The sequence below is a fragment of the Lathamus discolor genome, chromosome 1, assembly GCF_037157495.1.
Source record: "Lathamus discolor isolate bLatDis1 chromosome 1, bLatDis1.hap1, whole genome shotgun sequence".
NCBI classification, from domain to species: Eukaryota; Metazoa; Chordata; class Aves; order Psittaciformes; family Psittacidae; genus Lathamus; species Lathamus discolor.
In genome coordinates, this window is record NC_088884.1 from 31025113 (window position 1) to 31048351 (window position 23239).

At 40.0% G+C, this 23239-nt stretch overlaps 1 protein-coding gene across 2 annotated transcripts in view; it reads right to left on the bottom strand.

Annotated features, from left to right (window-relative positions):
* GSAP (gamma-secretase activating protein) overlaps positions 1-23239 on the bottom strand; it is a 47036-nt gene that overhangs the window by 11518 nt on the left and 12279 nt on the right. For both annotated transcript variants that reach the window (XM_065666787.1, XM_065666797.1), the window contains exons 9-23: positions 23044-23148; positions 22036-22095; positions 21293-21336; positions 19355-19440; positions 14013-14090; positions 11663-11740; positions 11087-11179; positions 9596-9813; positions 9250-9319; positions 8479-8561; positions 7776-7829; positions 3547-3672; positions 3070-3125; positions 2629-2660; positions 1002-1063 (exon numbers count right to left, since the gene is read on the bottom strand). In XM_065666787.1, the coding sequence (XP_065522859.1) occupies positions 1002-1063; positions 2629-2660; positions 3070-3125; positions 3547-3672; positions 7776-7829; positions 8479-8561; positions 9250-9319; positions 9596-9813; positions 11087-11179; positions 11663-11740; positions 14013-14090; positions 19355-19440; positions 21293-21336; positions 22036-22095; positions 23044-23148 (1245 nt within the window). The remainder of the gene's footprint in view (positions 1-1001; positions 1064-2628; positions 2661-3069; positions 3126-3546; positions 3673-7775; positions 7830-8478; positions 8562-9249; positions 9320-9595; positions 9814-11086; positions 11180-11662; positions 11741-14012; positions 14091-19354; positions 19441-21292; positions 21337-22035; positions 22096-23043; positions 23149-23239) is intronic.

The following is a 23239-nucleotide window of genomic DNA, read 5'->3' on the forward strand; positions in this document are numbered from 1 at the left end:
TGGCCTCACGTAACTTTGGATTGCAGCTCAAGTCTGTGCCGGTTCTTTGCTGAGAATTACTACGAAGTATTATTTGTTTCATAGCTCAGAGTAAAACTGAGGCAAGCAAAAACTTCTGACTCAAGGAGTTACCAAGCAAATTGATCTCAGTATGCCAGGGCAGCAATATAGGTATTAGGAAAGCACAGATAAAGGATGGCAGTGGCCTGCTGTTTGGATCTGTGTGAATCAGCTGCAGGGAATGAACGTAGAGAAGCTTCAGAGATTGAGGCAGAACTTAGAAACAAGGGGACAAGAATGCAAAGAATGAAAATTTGCCTTAAGATTTGAGCAGACAGAACAGTGTTGACATGCTCTTCATAGATGCAGTGCTGAGACCTCCCTGTGCATGCTGAAGAGTTTTATTTGGGTTTAGTAAGAACAGAACAAGAGATAAGCAAAGATGTGTATTTAGACAGAGGGAGGACAGGTAAAGATTTGAGACTGGATTTATTACCCAGAAGCATAAGGATGGTAGATCCTTTAGAAAGAAATCATCAGTGAAAACAGTGCAAAAGAGGAAGGGACCTCAGAACAGCCACAGAAGGAAAAGGAGACAGTAAAAAGGGTGTTAGATTGAAGTTGCAAGATCTGTGATCTTCTCTTTGAGGAAAGTAGTAGGTGGGAAATTCACTTATACATGTTTCAAGGACGTAAAGTAGTCTAAAAATAACAGAGATGAAGATGAACTCCAGGAGGATGGAATAACACTTTCTAGCCAAAGCCAAGTTGTACCGGGAAAATGCATTCTGAAAAATCAACTTTCCATTGCTGTTTTTCCCCTATGACCTGTTAAGATGATATTATGACATCATGACTATAAACTTTGAAACTTAAGAAATACCATGTTTGTCCCACAGCTACTCTGAGTGAGCTTCCACTCAGCACCGCAACTCATAAGCTTACTCTTTACATTTGTTGAGGCTGTGCGTCCTCTAGTGCACACTGACAAAAGCACATACCAGTCCCATTAGCAACTGCTGCTGATAATCTTCCTCTTGAAAGAGAGGTACTAGCCTTTCCTCTGAAATAAACAGAGCAAGAATCATTCAAGGATATGATGCTACAGAAATGCCATGAGACTTCAGCCAGCTTCAAAAGTACTTAGAAACATACACAAACAAACAGAAGTTGTGATTTGATCTACTCACAAAATTAAGACAGTGAAGAATCAAGGACTGGAAAAGAGAACTGAGGAATGGAAAATAACCCTGTATTTGCCACCTTCTCCCTCAAGTGCTTAACACAGGGGAACACAAGCCTGTCACACCACTTTACACCTCACTTGCATTAATTGTTCTTTGATATTTAAGTAAGAGTATCACAGTGTGATGATTCAGTAGAGCAAAGAGGCACCAAGAACCTTCTGGTAACACCAGTGCACATGCATAGACTATTTAGATCTTGTCATTTACAAACAAACACGCTAAAACAGCTGCACTGTTTTCCAAGGAAATGGCTAGACACAAAGTAAATAACCCACAGAATCACCTCCCACTTTCCTGGTTCTCTCCCATGGTGTGCCTGCTTCTGTTATTCAGACTTGCAGACTACTATGTAAAAGAACAAAACTTTTCTAACTAAATTCAACTGAAATTTAATACCCTGTATTTCCTAATCAGTACTTCCTGTCTACTAAAAAAGGAAGAAAAACAATTTCCTATTTCATCATGTAGCATAAGTCAATATTTTACAGACCCCAGTTCTGAAGTTTTACAAAGGTCTTCCCAGCCATCTTTGCTCACATGGAAATATATTTACTCCACCACTTAGCAGCACAAAGACCTGGGGTGCTTGATTTTAAAAGACTTGGAGACAAACCTACAGGGAAGATACACTGTCTAGTAATAGTTAAACATATGACTTCTTTATCAGTGGAAAACATGAACCTGAGGCTCACAAAGTTGATACAAGGCCCCTCAAAGTCAGAGCCCACAGCAACAACCAGCAGTGGTGCAGCTGACTGGTGCCAGGGGCTGGAAATGAATGCACTGAAAATTCTTTGCAATGAAAGGAGTGAGCAGCACTTCAGATAAGCGTAATTCCATGGCACACAGCAGCAGGGCACATAGAGGCCACTGATGTGTGAACAGCAGGAACATAATTTACTACTAAATTGAGTTTTACTCATTTGTGACAGAGGAACTGAGCACTGCAAATCCTCCTGCTCCTAGGGAAATTCTTTATGTCTGCTTCCTCTACACCATCATTTTTCACCAGCCATCATCTCTTACTGTATGTAAGCTCTGGAGTAGCAAAGGATTCTAAAAGGACAAGACTCAAGAGTAACATGGCATCATTGATACCCTTCTCCAGGAGAAAAAAGCCTGAAGAAGAAATCCTTTGGCAGAGAAAGTTTTGATCCAGTATGAAGTAGAAACTTTTTTCCAAGGGTTTCCTAGTCAGTGTATGATCCTGCCACTACTGTCAGAACATGTTCCTCTAATTTAGTAACCACCCATCTTAATGCCTCAGACTCTTCTGTACTGAAAACACACACTGCCATTTACTTTTAGCCAACAACAGCTAGATGGAAATATTCTAGCAAACCTTACAGCTAAGGCCTACAACAAGACAAGTTTCACTTACCAGAATCCCAAGTGTTCAGATGAGAAAGCACCCTGGGGTTTGAAACAAAGGTCAGCATGTTTCATATGCATTACTCTGAAGGACTGCATAAGGCTATTAAAACACTTAAATGACACTTTGATCTTTCAAAGACAGCTAAAGAAATCCAAAAACTGTACATGTGAATGCACTTGGTAAAGATATTACATAGCATTAAAAAAATTCTATCTGCATAAGAATAAACCTTCACATCTACCATACCTTTCCTAGCTCTAGAGGCCTGGATAGTTGAGATCACACTGTAGTGATTACAAGGATTCCAATAATTGATTTTCAGCTGGATAATCTTATTTAAAGTACGATATCTAACCAGCTACCTCATTAATGTAAATGGAATATCAAATCCTTCAACACATTTCAAGCAAACAAGAAAAGGTGAATACAACAGAAAACAGAACTTACTTTCTGGCATTTTCAAAAATGTTCCTCAAATAGGCCATGGTGGGTCTCTCCTCTCTCTGATTGCAAACAAACAGAAATCCCCAAAAGAACAGAGCAGAAGGCAAATTAAAATACTCCCCCGTAAAATCAAGATGGGAAATTAAGCTGGTTTTCCTTTTGAATGGAAATAATGCAGCAGGGCTTCAATGCACCTTCCAAACACCCATCCCCATAGGCGCTCACATTAACCTAGATGACAATACAGGTATGTGCAAGCTCTGCTTTTGTTTTGTTTCTCGCACTATTTTAACAGAGCGTGACTTACAGGCAATCACTTGACTGCAAGTCTCTTCACTTCCCATGATCAGATAGATCCCCATTTCTTTATCCTTAATGTAAAAACAGCCAACTCTTCCACGTTCAGCTTTAAAATACCCACTTTAGAGGCAGCTCTGGAGACTATTTCAGTGCATGCATATATCAGCGATGCATATCTACCTCTTCTGAAAGGTTGCGCCATTCCCTCCTGAGCACATTATTGTGGTAATGCAAGTGTGGCTCTGCATACTTCACACTCTCCAAGTTTGAGTTGAGTTTCTTCCAGAAGTCTTTGGAGTTTTGGAACTGTAAAGTATTGCAGGGAAAGCATGAACACAGGCTGCACCATCCCGTAAGTGATTGGAAAGAACTGTGATTAAGGTAGCTTTGTAACAATCTAAGTGAATAAAGTTAAAACAAAAGCAGTTACACTATTTTTTCCCAGTGCTTTTATTTCCTTGATTTGATGGCAGGGGTAGCACTTACTCAAACCTGAGCTCAAAATTTGGTGAATGTAATATAGATAAAGGGATCCTAAGTTGGCAAAATTAGTCACCAGAAGAAATGAGTACTTCTAGGTTATAATTCATCTGATCCATTTCGCATGTTTGGGATGAGAAGAACTGTACCTCAGAGTACACTGGTCGTGTTCTTTAGTCTTCCACTGATGGCAGAAGGAGCCTTAGGCAACTGACTTAAATAAAAATGTTTCTATTTGGTCAAATAAATCCCATTATGGGTTTCTAGTAGATCCAAATAGAGGAATACTTGTCATGACACCAGCAACTACAGGCTGCTACTACTTCCAAGCTGCTTTAATACTTACATTGCAAACATCCGTTTGCCAACCTCAAGTAAGGGTTCTCATCGCAGAAAAGAAACAAAATACAAACATTTCTATAGCTGTTCTAAAGCTTTTGACTCTAAACTGAAATTTAAACTCAGCTGTGATCACACAGGAGTTAAAAAAACCAAACACACTGGTTTCCTGGGCTAGTTCTTGGACGGGGTATAAAGATTCGAAGCCGCTGTTTATAAGGGGGGGTGATGTGATCATTGCTGAGGAAGAGATGAGATTAAGGCAATTAATTTGGGCATTTTTAAGAAACGAGACGGTACTACCTGTTCTTGCCCCCTTTATGTATGTTTCCCAACACAGATACTACAGTAGGGACACTTGAAGCAAGAGAGGTCTGACTTCACAGTATTCCTCCCTCTTGCACTAGCATGTTGGATTTTGCTCTCTCCCCCCTGCTTTTCTACAATGCCAATAACCTCAGAAGCAAACTTCTGAAGCCTTTAAAACCACTTCCTACTATAAACTACAATTTGCCAAGGAAAATAAATTGCAGAGACTCAATCCTGCCACCCACTTCCCTCTTGCTGCCAGTGCTGGTTGTCGCTTTATTATTGTAGCTGCAGCAAAGAAGAATAAACCTTGTTTTTGCTTCATGTTAGCTATATTTAGCAGCTGGAAACTAGGAGTGCATATGGCACCATATGTTCACCCTGCTGGAGCTAACTAACAAGATCTACAACCTACTACTGCAGTAAGTTGCCTAAATGTTACCAGTATCAATCAAATACAAAGCGTAAGGGTATCATCTAGTGACCAATATAGGCAACTGCACCAGCATCACCCCTGCGAAAGAGTTCAGGACATACTGGATTTTGTTTGATCGTGGCAGCAGGGAAGCAAGACAGCAAGCTTGCTTCACATATTGAATCTGTGACAGGAAGTGGTGGACTTCAGAACTAAAAGCAGACACCACTGAAAATCCACAGGGTATTAGATCTCATTAAAAAGTTTAAAATAAAGTATTCACAGAATCACAGAATCACAGAATCCCAAGGGTTGGAAGGGACCTAAAAAGATCATCTAGTCCAACCCCCCTGCAAGAGCAGGGTAACCTACAGTACATCACACAGGAACTTGTCCAGGCGGGCCTTGAATATCTCCAGTGTAGGAGACTCCACAACCCCCCTGGGCAACCTGTTCCAGTGCTCTGTCACTCTTACAGTAAAGAAGTTCTTCCTGATGTTAACGTGGAACTTCCTATGTTCCAGTTTACACCCATTGCCCCTTGTCCTATTTCAATTAAATCTGTTATTTCTTGAGGATCATCAGGGCAAGGACAAGAAAGAGAAGGCTTCTTCATCTTGGGTGGTGTTTATTTTGCATACACTTCTACAGAGTCAGGAATCAACAGCTAAGCACAAATACCCAAAAGACGTTATATTACCCCAAGTCAAAACAAGGCCTTATCAGGTTGCAATCCATGAAAAGCTCCCACGCAGCCTTTTATAAGTAATGTTTTTAAGACAAAGAAAGCTCTCTGCTATACCCCTCTGAAAGGATGCAGGGTGACAGTGACCTTTAAGAGGCACATGTCCTCTTTGGGGAACTGTAGAGCTATGTATCTCCAGCAGTGACGGTATTTGGAAAGCTGTGTAACTAACTACATAGCTGCACAGGCAGCTTCTCCTTAAGAACACCACTTGTCTCCCCAGTGGCTCAGCACAGCATGCAGCAGAGGCTACCTCTTCCTGTGCTGATCTCTCCAACAACTGCTCACACCACACATTTTTACTCTTCTCGTGGACATCCTCCTATTTAGTTCCCTTCTTCCTCCTGCCCTTTCTTTCTCCCCTTCTGATCAAGCCTTTCTGCACCCTGAAGGGATTTGGTTTCTGTGTTTAAAATGGAACTAAAAATAAAAATCAGACTCACTAAATCGGCAATCCGTATGTAAAGCTTTATGACCATTGGACAGACTACTCCCCCTTTCCCACAGACTCTCTCAGTATATTCTCTTACTGAATGGGAATTTTGTGATTAAAATACACCTGTTACCCAAACAGCACTATTTTTTGTGAATATGGTCATAGCCTTCCCAAAGGCTCTCAACAATTCACGGACTTGCGAACTGTGAAAAGCTTCTCAAAGCAACAATTCATCACTGTTTGTGTGAAATGCCATAAAATCTTTGCAAAAGAAATCCTACTTGTAAGCCCAATCCATCACCAGGGTCTGGCCTGTGATGCCAACAACATGCACGACCTGAAACACAAACAACTGAACTCGAGCCGTGATGGGTTTGTGTCACTGGAGTGGTACAAAGCAAGCAAAGCACTAAACCTTACCCTGTGTATTATCATCTTTGTCCTCACTTATGACTCAGAGCAACCTGCAGTCAAAAGTAGCAGGAAATATTTGTCTTTAGTTCAACTCTGACCTTTTCAATCTGTTTAGGTTTCAGACAGAAAATAGGAAATGAGTTCCACAATCAGGAAGTATAGCTGCTAAAGGCATGTGCCCCCAGAGGCTTGAGGTTCAATCTCAGACAAATTAAAGGGCTCCTAACTTTGACCTCAGTGAATTACAGCGATTATCTAGCAACAAATTTTCTCAAGATCTGATTTTCCCAGGTGTCCCAGCTCCCAGGGCAGCCTTCCCAAGCAGAGCATGCAAAGCCTGATTCCCTGACAGCAGTCATGTGAATGTGTAGCACAGCTGTGACGCAGAGCAAGGGAGTAGTCGGTAATTTCACCGATTTTAAATGCTTTCATGAACGGTGAAGCTTTATGAGCTAATTATAAGCACTGGGGAGGAAATTTAAGGTGCTGCATGAAACAATATTGTCATGTATCTGGAGACTGTTCCCATGTGGAGCTGGTACTGTTGCATTCAAGCTCTGACTCCTCCCATTAGCCCTCCACAACAAACTGCTTTATTAGAAGTCTCTCTGAGATTTTGTAGGGGAATACTTAGGAAAGTTTCAAGTGTTTCTCTAAACGGGAGCTGAAGGTGTAGAATGAAAGATGCAAAGAATCACCCACGTTGTTTTCAATGGAAAAAACAACTTCCTACCCAAACAGCGTGTACTCTCCCCATCCAGCTCACTGGCTTTTCCAGGCTGTGCAGGAATCTGTCTAGATTTAGCTTAGCTGGCCAAAGCCCTGACATCACTGCAATCACAGGATGCTCTGGACAAAACAAAGTGAGAGGGTCATGTACCTATGGCAGCACAATGAAATGTTCCTCCAAGGAGGGATATGTAGAAATCCTACACATCTGTTGTGCCAAGTTTACCCCCAGCTAATGAGGTCACAAAATGAAGAACTATTTCTTAAGCAGAACTAAGTCTTCAAGGATCTTCCCTGTTGAATGGGAGAAGGCTCCTCAAAAATTGGAGAAAAAAAATACAGCTTTGACCTAGCAAATATCAGCCTGAATAACTGGTATGTTAGTAAATGCATAAGCCGTTTCAAACAAGGCAATTTCCTGTTCAGCCCTGTGTTTGGATAGGGCTGTGGGGACACTGCTTCTTAGTATTTAGCACACTCCCACCCCACCAAAAAAAAGCTCCTAATAGCAAATATAAATGTGGTTTTATACTGGAACTTACCTGTAACACAGGTAGAGGAATAATGTCTGTTGCACACGTTACTCCAGGGATAATCTATAAATACAGACAAATTATAAGAATATTAATAATTTAGCATAAAACATGGGCCTCTCTGGGTATCTAAGTGAATCTCCACTGTTTCCTTTGTGAAATTAGCTAGCCAGCCAGAACTGTACGTTCAGTTTTGCTAAAAAGAAACACTGAAGATGTTTCATTCATCTCATTTAAAAAAAGGTAATGCATTAGAACAGTGTCAGAGCAATTGAGTTATTTGCTCTAACTGTAGCATCTTGCCTAAAGTTATTTTACTTCTGCAAGCTTACTCATTAATCTTCACTCTGTTGATACTGTTTGTCTTGGAAATAACTGCATGATTTTCCTGGTTAAATATATTCTGTATTCATTATAAACCTCATATGACAAGCAATAAATTAAACCTCATTGCGAAAACAGACAGATTTAATCATCCATTCTATTACAGTAGCTGATGACCTTTTGTAAATGCTTTTATTTGTTGAAAAAAACAGGAATTCAGGTAAACGCCGCTAAAGTTAAAACTTGACAAAATAAAATGGGCATAGAGCACAGATATAGATTTAGGGAATGTCTATGAAAAGATAAGGCATACAAGTTAAAGGCTGTATTAAGGGAGAAAAAACAAATTCCCTCTAGCTATTAATTAAAGCACCAGCTGTTTTCTTACCCCAATCCAGTCAAGCAGTGATGTGTAGGGCAAAAGTTTATCCAGGTTGTGAGTTTCTGGACACATTCTGCAGTACAGTGAGGCTGAATGCAATGTACAAAGATTTGTAAGGGCAATATTGTATAAACTATCAGTCAACAACAGTAAGCTTCAGAGTCAGTTCCTTATCTAGCACTTTTTTAGGGACAAATCCTGCTGCTGTCTCTGCAACAGCTTCCTCCACCGTGGAACTGGTCCCATTCTGTGCACAAAAGGAGGAAGAGAAGTCCAGATGGCTGCAGGGCTGGGTCAGCTGCTTGGCTACAGCTCAGTGCTGCAGGGGGTCCTTTGTACAAAAAGGCTCAAGGCACAGGACATTCACTGAGGAATCAGTTATTAGAAGGGAATATGGTAAGCCAAATCCTTATGAAAAAATGGGCTGGGCTAGGCCAGAGGAGATTTGTTCCTCTGTTCCAATCTCAATTATTTACATCCCAGATACCCAAGATAGGAGCCAGATGGAGAACTTACTCTCCAGTGACCTAAAATAACAGTAAATCTCTTTGCCCTACTAGACAGAAGAAGGCATTTGACAAGTTTTACTGCCAATCTGATTTTGAGAGATCTACATATCTTCTAAACTACTGCTATTATCTCTAACACCAATGCCAGTTAACATAAATCATAACCGAAAAGTCTGAAAAGAGAGTTAGTTTATGAAATTGCGGCTTCTCCCTAAGTCAGAACTAGGGTATGCAAGGAAATTCAGTACGCAGGAAAAGAAATACTTACCGATGATAAATTCTTGAATGGGGTCAAAAGAATCACATGTTGACAGGTTCTCAGAAATCCACCAAATAATCTGTCAGTGTGAGAATAGGGGAGTTCGTCACATCTCTCTGTTTAAGCATGTGCTGTAAAAGACTATAGAAACTTTGGTTTTGGTAGCAACACTTTGCATGAAGTAATGATACAGAGATAAATGTTTTCAGAACAGCCTTGACCAATAAAGCAGTTTGGGCAGCCCAGCACTGCCAAAAGGTGTATGTGAATTGGGACTTTCCTGTCTTCATGGCCTGACCCTGCTTTGTATAAGACATCAGTCACTGAAAAAAATGTAAGGAGGCTCTTTTCCCACCTGCATTTCCAAGTCTTCCGTGTGTTGGAAGTATAACAGGGCACAATGTAGAGCTGCCAATCTCTCGCTGTCTCGTTTGCTGTTCTGTAGGAGGTGTAGTAAGGCGCTCTCACTGATGCTCACAGCATACATACTTCCTATGTGGCAATCCAAGACTGTTGAAACGAGTGGGGATCGGACAGAGTAGTTCTGCAACATGTCAATTCTTGCATCCTCACCTGAACAACATTGGTTTAAGAATAAAAAAGGACTAAGAACATAAAATTCGGCTGCTGCCAGTACTCTTAATACTCCCAGATCCCCAGCAGTACGAAACAGTCTGGCTCTTGTACTAGCTGCCCTGGTATTATGCTGAAGAGGAAAAGGAATGGAGCTGCTGGGTAAAGCAAGTAAATAAGGAGCACGGTCTATACTGAGTTCTTTCCTACTCTACTGCTGAAGAAGAAAAGATGTGTATATTTGAGAGTCACAATGCTATCACAGGACCAGTTAGAGTACATCGGATAAAAAGAGAAGGGCACAAGGCTAGCAATAGAGATTCAGCACTGGAACTGGCACCAAAGCAGATTGGTACAGTTCAGAACTACTGATGTGCAGAATCATGATACAAACTGGTATTGGAGGATCTCTTACCATCAGTCCCAATGGCCAGAACAAGAAGGTTCTACTCTGTGATTACTGATTGAAGCATCAGAACAAAACCACTTTATTTATGCTAGTGCTAAGGTTCAGCACCACAGTACTATACAGTAGGATTCCAGGACCTCTGCATCAGAGAATCAGGCCCACCATGTAATAGTGATGCTTCGCACTCATTTCTAGCAGATTAATATTTCATTATGTATATACAACAGGTATTAGTTCTTGTGATGCTGCCCCTGCACCAGTTCCCACTACTTACCTCTCCTTCACCCAATCAGAAGAACAGATTTCTGTTTTCAAACAAAAGCCCCCCACTTCCAAAAATAACCCACTTCCCATAAAGATGTATTTGTTGGAATTGTAATAACGTGCCTTTCAGATGAGACTCTAAATCGAATTGCATCAGCCTGATCAGGTGAAGGAAACACAGATTTCCTCTCCCCACACCCTCCAAACACACACATTTAGCCCAACTCAATTGGAGGAAGGAAATGTAAAATCAAATTTACATCTCCATGTGAAATTTGAGAACAGTGGAGGACGGAGAAGCATGTGCAAAGATGGGGGAAGGGAAACTATGAAACCAAGGCAAAGGATTGCAAATTCAGTGAAAGGTCTTCTTCCATTTCATAACAAGCTAGAAGTGCGTAATAGATGAAGTATGAAATGTCACTTCAGATTCTCTTTTTAAAACAGAAAGTGGCAAAAATGCCATTCGTATTTTTTCAGTCTCTCTTGTTCTTCTTCAGAACACTGTGCAATAAAGCAAAACACAACTTTCATATGAAGAGATCTGAAAAAGTTTCCACTATAACGATACAATCAGTTCAAGCAGCAGTCACACCATACCTGTCAGAAATAAACTATAGCACAGCAGGTCGGGATGCTGAATATTCAGGAGGTGCAGGAACTGGCCAGGCAAATAAGCAGCCACATAATAGTCTATTTAAAGAAATAACAGTGGTCAGTTTAGCACTTGTTCACTTATTTTCTTTAAGAGTCTCTTTCACATGATTCTCATCTTGGCCCACTTCTCTCTGATGGAATTGATTATATCTAGGAAATATAAAAGGAGTTAATTAAAAGCTGCTGCTGAATTAACACAGGAAACACTAGCAATATATTTGGATTTCCAGGGGAGGATTCAAGGTGCTTGAGACACTTAAGAACTCAGCAGCTGATCTCCAGAGCAGATTCTGAAGCAATTTTAGAGGAAGCTGCTTACTAATAGTGAGGTACTGCAGTATCAAATGCCAAATACAGAAGTTAAGCAAAAAAAAAAAAAAAAAAAAAGCAGCAAAATAACACAACTACTTAAAGTCAAGGAAAAAAAAATCCTTTCCCTCTAGAGCAGGGTTAGCCATTTGTCTCCCTACTGGGGACAGGGAATGGCAGTCACACAGGGAAGTAACACAAGTAACCTACCAAGATTTATAAAAGCCACTTCCTTCAATTGATGAGGCTCTGTTCTTTCTAGAGAAACTGTAAAAGTTTTGTTGTAACCTGGGGAAAAATAATAATACTTTTTAAAAACCCAAACAATAAACACCATCTGTTACAAGCTGTTGGTACAAGCCAAGTATGACTTTGTAGCTAGAAACTTCAGCAGCGCCAATACACCCAAACAGGGATATTTTAGACTGGTTTACAGGCTTGTCTGCACAGACAGATTTACTTCATCCTGAAGAGAGCTGCTGCATACTTAGTAGACCTACACCCACATAATGCAGTTCTTCAGTATGCAGAAACTGGCTATGCACAGCACAGCCTAAGTTGGAGTTTAAAGAAGCATTCCATCCCAGAACAAGTTTGTGTAAGAACACGACCCTTCCCCCCCCCCCCCCCCCAAAGGCCAAACACAAATGCTTTACATAGCTGTGCTTCACATTTTGGTGATCTTTCAGCTGCTTTAAAGAATTTCCAGTCTGTTTATCTGCATGCCCTATTGCTGTAATTTAGTTCAGCTCTGTTTAAACATAGGCTAATTTTGGACCCGCTGTGTTTGCACAGGCTTTGCATCAGCACAGCTGCTGTTTTATTCTACACTTGCACCATACTTCTTCTGGTATCCAGTAAGAATGACACAGAGCCCTCAAACTTCCCCAGTCTCTGAGAAAAGCTGAAGATTAAAATACAGAGTCAATGACTGGCCTCCAAATCTCTGCTGTAATATGCTAAAAGCTAAATGGTGTCATGATCAGGATGCTGCTTAATACTGTGTGAAAATTCAAGACAAGCAGATTGATCCACAGTTTACAGGACCACAATGGGAAAAAAAGTAGATAATGAGCCATGGATGAGCCACTCATCCAGGACTCTGATTCCTGACCCTAGCAGAGAGATGCTTTAGCTATGCTGCAAAAAAGGAGTTAAAAAATGAGACCTCCAAGACCAACAGCAACACTACAGATTAAAGGGCATCAAAACCAAACAGGTTTTCATACAAAATACTGACTGAAGCTTGCTTGCAATGAGTCAGTATACTCATGATCACCACCCTGCTCCTTGCCAATGCAAACACATGCAAGCTAATACCAGCACTGCAGATTACAACCGCAGCATCGTGACATTTGCGTCTGTGCTACATCAAGCAACTGCTTTAACAGGGGGCGGGAAGCTTCCTTCTGAGCTTACAGATCCTGCAGCACAGACTGAACTCCTTATATGTCTCCAAAATGTGGCTTATGGACCTCATATATCGCTGCTTCTGTGGATCATCTCAGGACCAGTCATAAAATTCTCTCATAGGACTAATGAATCTTATATGAATCCACAAACAGCTCTGTACCAAACAACTCCATTCCACTTGAGATGCAGCTGGTCAATGTCACCATATTTATCCTCAGTTTCTGCCTGGTAACGACAGGGATGTACAAGGGCCATGGCTGGCTCCAAGCAATGCAGTCACCTTCCAGCTACACATCAAGTACATGTGGGGAAATCAGCCCTTCACAGCAGTACAAGGCAGAGCACTGCCACACCCAGAAGGGACTTTGCCAATTTGTTAATGCCTTCAAGAACACACAAATGCAGTTCATCTGATCCCACAATGTTCCAGCAGCAAAGCAACGTGTTAGTGCAGCCCTGGCACATGGAAAGGTTCCCGATACAAGAAAGCAAACATTTGAATGTTGTTCATTTGAACGTGGTTACTCCATAACATGCAGCTTCTCAACTGAGAAATAATTTGCCTCTCTCCTTCATGTAAAAAACAAGAAAGATTAATGACAAGTTTTATTCTGATCAGAACAATGTTCTTTATTTTTTTCAATTAAAAAAAAAGAAGTCTTAAAATCAAGAGCTAGAGCACCACTTACATAGCAGCTATTCTTATAGCCAGTGGGTGTTGCACCTCTTGCTGTGAAAATAACATGTTGAACTGGAAATCTAAATAGACATTTAAGCTAAGAGCTGTTGGCTCTATTTCCCATACAAATGGCTTATGGCATATGTACAACACACCTGCAAGCTCCCACAGATTTCTCTGATGTTTGTGCTCAGCTCGCCAGAAAGTCTGGCTAGAAATAAGGGACCAAATTAATAGCCACTGACAAGGCCACTGGTTTGAAGCTACTTGTTCCGCATCAGCAGGATGTCAAGCGTACAGCAGGAGAGTCAGCTTTGCAGCTAAAGGCTGCTGCTGTCTTTAAACACCAGCCACAGTAGGTTATTGTCTGCAGATTTTGGTAGTTATTTGTTTTGCAAGGGATTCTGAGAGTCTTTCAGCAAATCAACATTCTCCAAAATAAAGCAAAACTGAACAAGTTAAGCTTACCTTTATGTAAGAAGTATATGGAGTATGTTATTTCATCAGGAGTATCAGAGGGTAGACTGCAACACACACACAAGCCTCCTAAAGAGACAAAAAAGGAAAAGAAAATTGACTTGTCACCCTAACCCAGACATCTTCACACTGCACAAAGCTTCAGCATGATGTTTTCAAATTAGAAACTAAAAATAATCTCTCAAAAAAGGTAAAGATTACAGACATACGTATCTCTAACCGCCATTTAGCTAGTGAAACATAAAAGAAGAGAGAGCAGAGGAGGGAATATAGCACAAGGGAAACCTGGTTTCTGACATGGCCAGTTCTTCTCTTTAGAAGTGCATTTTTAGCCCTTCCCCATATAAAACACGCTTGCAGCCAGCAAACTGATCAAGCCTTTCTCTTCACAGACTGCCTCAATCTCTCTGAATATTTTCTATTCAGGGACTGTCAAATATGCACAGAGCATAGTAAGACACAGTCTGTTTGCTTTCTAAGTAATTTCATATGGGCAGCAGCACGATATACTACTAGAACTTTCTCACACTAAAAATGATAGTCACTTCTCCCCTTTCTAGCCCAGAGAGCCATTAATTCCCTCTTTAGGGGAAAGCCAGTCCTTGGCACCAACTTGTTTAAGCCAAGGTACCCTGTGCAGGAATGCTTCCCTCTCCCAGGCTAATTCTAAACCAGGCTGGTACTGTTTTGACTCCACTGGATAGTAGCCTTCCCTCCATTCCTTAGAAAAACTTTAATCCACTTACTCCAATGCTTTGGCTACCTGCTTTGGCATTACTGTTAGAAACAGCTTCCAAAACACATTATCCCAATGCAGTTGAGAAACCTGGGCCACGATGACCATTCACCTTTTACCTTCATTGGAAGTTTATCACTTAAAAGAAAAACCAAAAAAAAGGAGGTAATACTAATAGAGATACTTACAGAAAGTTTACGTATACAAGGTATACAGGAAAAGGGCAGAGAGTGGAAAAAGTACAAGCATAAAAAAAGCACAGCTACCAAGATGTTTTACTTGGTTAAATGCCTCACACTTCAGACCACAAGGCTGTACCATAGCTGTGATACAGATACGGCTGAGGCACTTCACATGGCTGGAGAAGGTAAATACTTTTTGAGATGCATTTTTTTTCCTGCTTATTCTTAGGTGGTTGAATACTGTTTGATACAGTTTTGCTTGGATATTTGAGTCATTCAGACAACAGACAGGGCATTTTGCCAGAGCACTTGGCATCTTTCAGAGCATGCATAATTTTTAAAGTAGCAGCATCAGGACTCATGAGGAAGACTGGAAAAGCTCCAGCAATCCACAATGCTGTTTTATTATCAACAGCTCCCTTCCAACACTGCAGATTTCTTTCTTGTGTGCTGGAGCCTAGCGTATACAGTGTTCTGTAAATTGTGCAACATGCAAGTGAGTCTGTTCAGACTGAAGTGTCAGCGAGTAATAGATACAAGCTGATCACAAAAACAGTGGCTATGGGGGACTAATAGGACACGCATCTTTCAGCTCCAGAATACTGGTCCAAATGTCAACAAACTTCACTACAAACTCCACAAAATATCAAACATTAACACAGGTAGAAACATGACAGTCTTGGATCGGCAAGTGCCCAAGCAACGCGGCATCTGGCATAGTTTCGGCAACCCCAGGACAGCAGCCAGAGACTGAGAATATAAGGCAAATTCCTTTTCTGTCGTTACCAGTGCACTCTGCAAATTAGAGCTGGGTTGTGCTAATGCTAAGAAAGCTTGTTATCTTATTGCACTTGTAAAGTAGGTGTTTCATATAAAGGTAGAACCAGGTCTTTCGCACTATCCATTTTAAAATCATTTGCAAACAGTATGAGCTATAGCTAAATGTCACAAGGTGAGAAGACCAACATGAAAATATATTTGGATGTACTCTGATCTTTTCAGAAATAAAAGGGGAAAAAAGATCTCAACCACAGCAAAGTAAAAAAGAAAAGGAAACATTTAAAAGCATTTCTACTCACACAAGATAACAGAGGGCTACAAGTAACAATACAGTCAGCAGAACTAGGTAAACAATAGTTACTACTCTTGTCAGTTGATAAATACACATCATGACACTGAAATTTCCTATGAAGATAGGAAGTTTTCCCCAGGAAACTTAAACTTCAAATTCCTCATTTCTGTTCATGAAGAAGACATACGGCTGTACCAACATCTCAACATGGCATTTGGGTGTCATAATTCAAATACTACATTGCAGTACAGCATCTTGCCTAGTTGTACTGGCTTCAGAGTGACATGCCTCACCTAACTGCAGCCAACCAAACATCTCTCATTTGGCTCCTATACAGTGAATGAAGAAAATATGAATGAAGAAATATGGACAGAAGCAATCATCCCCTGGAGATGCCTATTTCTCTCTATAAATATAGTCCATATGCTTAAAGTTTAGGCAGGTAAAATTAGGTGATGATAATACAGGTTTTATGTCATTTTACTGCCTGCATTTCTTCGCAATACTGGACAAATTAAACTGAAAAGCATTTCTAAAGCGCTAAAAGAAAACATAACAGCCCAGTGTTGTTTAAATAACCATCAAATTCTGGACAAAGTTAATTCTGAGACTAGAACTGCTTCATCTCAGCTCATCTAGAAGCACATAGGGGGTTTTATCTGGAGACATTTTGTCCATGCTGAGTATAAAGAACAGGGCTACTTTTCTTCTACTGCGGAAGTCTGAGAAAGGAAGAGTGATTTCATTCAGAGTTCAGACTGGCAGTAGCCAATAACAGTTTTATTAAATGGGAAATTGCATGGAATATTCCATTTTGAAGTTATGCCAATTATTCTTTGCCAGAGATGTCTAAATGGTACAAATAGGGATATCAGCATTAATATTTGAAGCATGCTAGCAGTTCCACAGAAGGCATCATCTGCACCCTAAAGAGCTTGCAGCTCGGTTTTGTAAATCATCACAAACAAGAGCACAAAAGGGAACTTCAGTGTGATTACCCACAGTGTCCTTCACCAACCAGGTCTGGTCTCAGCACCAAAACCATTTGCTCCAAACTGTTAATTACTCAAAACTGGTTATGCAAAGTAATCCTCAGTTTCAAACAACATTTAATGAAAAGCCACATACAATAATCTCATTTATTAAGCGTAATTGTCAAATTATGTGTTTTACATTAAGCACAATGAAAAATGCATGTAAAAGGTTCCACGCAGAAATTAAATGCTGCATTACTACATGGAAAAGAACATTTTACTTCAGGGTAACCAAACAGGAGTCTTGCTGGAATAAGACTGAATTTCATCCTAAACTAAAAGAAGGTAATTCAGTCCAAACAAACCCTAGGGGAGGACAGGTTTAAATTGAAACATATATATACAAATCAATAACATTTTCCGTTATTGGACAGGCTGTTTGTATAAGAAACAGTCTGTCTTGCCAATAGAGAAAAAGTAGCCTAATCTACATTTGGTAGATAGAAACTTGGCTTTCTCTTATTTCTAATTCCTTCCCTCTAATCTTTGTAAGCATGCTGTCTGCCTCAGTAAGAAAAAAATCTGTGTAAGGAAACTGTGCACTAATGGTCATTTCAACACAACAGCCAAATACGTCAGCTATGTGCCTGCACGCATACATCATGCCTTAAGAAGTGAGAGGTAAAGCCGCTTCTGCAACACATCATGTCCCTACACAACTCTGTAGATTACTCAAAGGTTAATCAAATACCATTTCTGATTGGTGGTATGGTCTAATTTAGAAGCTGAAAATGCAGACATCTGTGGTGAACAGATGCCTCAAGACCAGTTTTTAATCAAAAAAGCTCATGGCATGCATTAGGATGCAGGAAAACCCTTAAATCCTAAAGGATTAAGGCATGTTTTAGATTTAAGCAATCATATATATACTAAATCCTTAAGTATCACATACTAGGTTTAGTATGGCATACTTGGACCTTCTACATATAACAGCTGTATGAATCTCTTCGAATCTGTACAGCACATGCTCTGTTTATGTGTGTCCACTCTGTAGAGTATGTCAGATACCCAGACAACACTCCCAGCCAAAACCTTCCTTGAATTTACTTTCTAACAGATTTTTGGTCAGTTTTAACGTTAAACTGCTCTAATGTAATTCGCAACCATGCCTTGGTACCACCTGTGTTCTGAAACCAGCAGAAAATGCTACAGCGTGCTTAGACTGAGATATTTCACCATCTGAGTGCATGATACCATCTCTTTGAAGCTGGGTTACCAGATAATTTCTGGGTGACTGTTTTATTGTTAGTGTTGATATATAAACCCCTTGGTACTGTTCAGCTCATATTGGAATGCAGTTTTCAGAGAGTACAAAAAACTTAGTAAGAAAAACCGGGCACAGTTGCCTTCTATGTCTCACAGTTACCTGTCAGATATACTCTAAAGCAATACAAATCGATGAGAAAAATACAAAAATAATGCAAAAAATATAAAAATAACAAAAACCCCACAAAATTAATACAAAAAATAAAAAAAAAAAAAAAAAAACCCAAACAAAACAAAAAATACAATCGATGAGAAATTGAACATGAGCCGGCAGTGTGCGCTCGCAGCCCAGAAAGCCAACCGTATCCTGGGCTGCATCAAAAGGAGCGTGACCAGCAGGTCGAAGGAGCTGATCCTGCCCCTCTACTCTGCTCTCGTGAGACCTCACCTGCAGTATTGTGTGCAGTTCTGGTGTCCTCAACATAAAAAGGACATGGAACTGTTGGAACAAGTCCAGAGGAGGGCCACGAGGATGATCAGGGGACTGGAGCACCTCCCGTATGAAGACAGGCTGAGGAAGTTGGGGCTGTTCAGCCTGGAGAAGAGAAGGCTGCATGGAGACCTCAGAGCAGCCTGCAAGTATCTGAAGGGGGCCTATAAAGATACTGGAGAGGGACTCTTCATTGGGGACTGTAGCGATAGGACATGGGGTAATGGGTTAAAACTTGAACAGGGGAAGTTTAGGTGGGATATAAGGAAGAAGTTCTTTACTGTGAGGGTGGTGAGGCACTGGAATGGGTTTCTCAAGGAAGCTGTAAATGCTCCATCCCTCACAGTGCTCAAGACTGGGTTGCACAGAGCCTTGGGTGACATGGTTTAGTGTGAGGTGTCCCTGCTCATTGCAGGGGGTTTGGAACAAGATGCTCTTAAGGTCCTTTCCAACCCTAACTATTCCATGATTCTGTGATTCTATGAAATTTCAAACTCATACAAAAACAACACAAAAAATACAAACACATATAATGCCTTACAAAGAAATTTAGTAACCATTTACAATTAAGCTGTATAATTACTAGTGTCGATATACTGTATTTATTCATTACCTGCTTTACTTGTAAAAACCTGAAGATTCAAAGATTTAGATGCAACATCTTGATCTTCACAGTAATCATATCCAAAATTCACAAGCCTAAGACCAAATAAGGATCACTAAATAAATTCACTTTTTTATCCACAGAGATTCATCACAACACAAAGATCATGAACACAGTCACTATGTAATCAAAACATACAAATTAAATTACAATCAAATGTTCTCTAACTCAAGTTACATTGGGCTTAAACCGATCTATCCAATGATGTGAGAAATGAGAATCCCAAGCCTGCGCACTGCTATCACAAACCAATTCTGCTTACATCTGCAAACTTGATATTCACTTAACTACAGAATTGTCCAACTGTTCCTATACTTTGAAGTGAAAGCAAGTTCTGATCAAGTACTGAAAATCCAAACATTCATCATATCTGAGAACCCAAGGGCTTTGCAGCCTAGCTCTACCATTCTTATGTCTGTAAAGCTACATTTCAATCTGCAGTTAGGTACAGTAATTGCAGCGGAAATACTCAAAAATGAAAGCAAGAAAATCACGCTTACACAGAACTTTTTATACCAAGACATACTTTTTCAGCCTCATGCTGCCTGTGCTTTAATGGTTTTACATATCTTTTAAATCTACAAGTTCTATTTTTGCCATACAGAACACACAATAAAAGATTGTAATCAGCCTGCTTTGGCTTGTTTGTTTGTTTGGGCTTCTCACAGAAAGGATTTTGATCCTGTTAGGATTTTCCCCGAGTTCCTCTGCAATAATTTTGAAAGAAATAAAAATAAAAAAGAATTATGGCATTGAAGCTTTTAGAAGAGTTGGATTTTTTTCAGTACTAACAGCAAGAGGATGCCTTGTTCTTTTAGGGCAACCTGCAAGTGCTGTAACACCATACTGAGCCTTCTGCCTATCACTGAGACATCCTGAGGGTGAGTTTGGACAAGAAGTAACTCAACTACCTTCAGTTATTGGTATCTGACCTAGTCGCTTTAGCCTCTCATTTCAAGGAGAAACAGGCATTTTTAGAATGTAAATTAAAGTGACTGAAGATAGATGAGTATGAGGTGAATTACAGCTGAGAGTCAGACTATCCTGACTAGGCTTTCCTCAGTTAAAAGGGAGCCTTAAGGAGACAAGCTCAGATGCAGTCACATGCACAGCAGACACACAGAATCTTAGCCTTTGAAAGTGCAGGCTGGCTGGAAATAGCATGCTGGAGCAGGAAAGGGTACAGGCAGTGTCTCAAAGGCTACTGGAGCTACTGGTCTGGTTAACTACACACTAAAACATGTAACAGCAATTAAAAACGCAGTTTCCCTTGACAGGATTTTTGACATCACCACTACAACATGCCCAAGATTAAAACAAATTAATTTAAATAGGGCCAGAATACTCAGGGGGTTTAACCTATAGCTAGCTCTTCTAATGAATAATATTTAGAAATGGCACCAAAAAGCAGTTGAGGATTACATTTCATTTACCGTTCACCATGATGAAAATAAGAGGAACTGGGGATTCAGACACAGTGGTTGTATTATTGTTACGCTCAAGGGGTAACGGGTTAAGACTTAAACAGGGGAAGTTTAGATTGCATATAAGGAGGAAATTCTTTCCTGTTAGGGTGGTGAGACACTGGAATCGGTTGCCCAGGGAGGTTGTGAGTGCTCCATCCTGGCGGTGTTCAAGGCCAGGTTGGATGAAGCCTTGTGTGGGATGGTTTAGTGTGAGGTGTCCCTGCCCATGGCAGGGGGGTTGGAACTAGATGATCTTGAGGTCCTTTCCAACCCTAACTATTCTATGATTCTATGACTCTATAAGTACCATGTAGGCAACTGCAAACAAAGATACTGTGGTTGGGACAAATTTTAGTTCAATTTGTAAAATATCACCCGATACATTAAAAAGAAAGGAAAACAAAACATTCAAAAAACTTACTTTAATTGTGTATCACTTACAGATATATCCAGGTGCGACTCCAGCTGTTGACCAAAAATGAAAACAAACCTGTTTAGTGAGGTCAGTACACTATGATAAGCTACGATCAGTTTTTCAGACCAGACAAATGTGTCAAACGCACATTTCACGAGATTAAAAATTTTAACCAAGTTTATTTTCCTCCTCTAATCCATACAATCACCCCTACAACAATAAAATAGATTCTTAAAAAAATAATGAGATCATTTAACTTAATTTCAGCCACTGGGACAAAATCAATCTAGTAACAATGACAAGTTCAACAGCTGTATATTTTACGTACTGTTGTCTGCATTTTGGCCACAGCAAATTTTCCTATCTTGCTTAAAACTGACACAAAATCAGTACACAGTTTCTCTGTCTCGTACATTTGATAACCCAGCTTTTCACACTCGAGTATAAGAATAGTATGTCATGAATACCACCTACTTTTAGGTCAATATCTGTGATTCCACTGAAGTTACCTTCCCATGGCACAACCTGAATCTGACTGAATATATTCTTGAAAAGAATATAATAAAAAAAGAACCCTAACACCCAAATAATAAACCGAAAAACAAAACACTGAAAAAAAAAAAACCAGAACAGTTTTCCTTTGCATAAGCTCCAATAATAAAAGACACTGAAAGAGACCCTGTATTGGTGCCGAAAACACATAATTACATCCCACTCAAAACCACTGTATAAAAATATTCATGACTTACTATTGAGTTAAAGTTTTCATCAGGATAAAACTGGACACATTTTAAAGTACTCTTTGATTCCTGGAATGAAAAGGATATGTACTGTAACTGGTCAAATAGAAAGCATATCACACAGACTGAAAAGTGACTGGATACTCCACATCATTCTCCACACTCAACCTGCTTTGCTAACAGATATGCAGAAGTTAGGGGACAAAATACAACTTTAAAAACCACATATAACCCCCAACAATAGCACTAAGACAAGCTTCCTTCCTGTCTCAGATCATTATCTGCCAATCATCTATAATTGCGTGGGCTCTCACTTGAAAGCACCACATTACATGTCTTTCACACAGACACACACACTCTAGAAGGCTGAAAAATAATATGTTTACCATAACTTTCTATACAGCAAAACAAACTGTGTCTTACTTTGGCTAGTTCAGAAAGGGTATCTCAGAAACAAACCCAGGAATATACTTCTCCATCACAGTTTGCTTCCTGTTATTTCCTAATACTCAAATTTTTTAGGTGGCTAAAAGGAGTTAAGAAAAATCAATTTTTAAGTAAAACACATCAAGTGTAAATAGTCCCTCAGGCAAAACAAAACAAATACAAAGAGTTTCAGCATTCCTAGCCAAGAACCTGCCCTCATTTGGTCACTCAGTAAGTCATGTGTACAACATAACTTCTAGATGCGAATTCTCTAGAACACAGACATTATACTCATGATAGTTCTTGATATATTTAAATCCTTTTGAACAAAAGGCCTTTCTAAAGTCAAAAAACCTAAGAAATCCACCCTTTTTTATATAAGAATCACTAAAACCACCAGTCTTCTTGCAATTTACGATGCACAAACAGCAGTTGTGGTAAGTCTGGCTTTTGCTTTAGGTTATTTGAGGCAGGAAGAAGACATACAACTATAACGAAAACCAAACTCACACTATTATTAGCACACACACTCAAAACTTTACTGTCATAAGACAGACAAAACCAAAACTACTAGAATGACTTTCATCTCACCTTTGGAACCATGTAGAACAGCCTTTGCTCCATCATATCCCATTGTGCCCAAATGAGATCATCTGCAACTCTGGCTCTTGGAAGCCGACCTGAGTTTTGAATCACCTAAAGGAAAAGAAAGAACATTAGAAGTCATTAAGTAAGATTCTCTAACAATCACACACAGTCTGTGCTTTAAAGAGAAAAGCAATGAGAG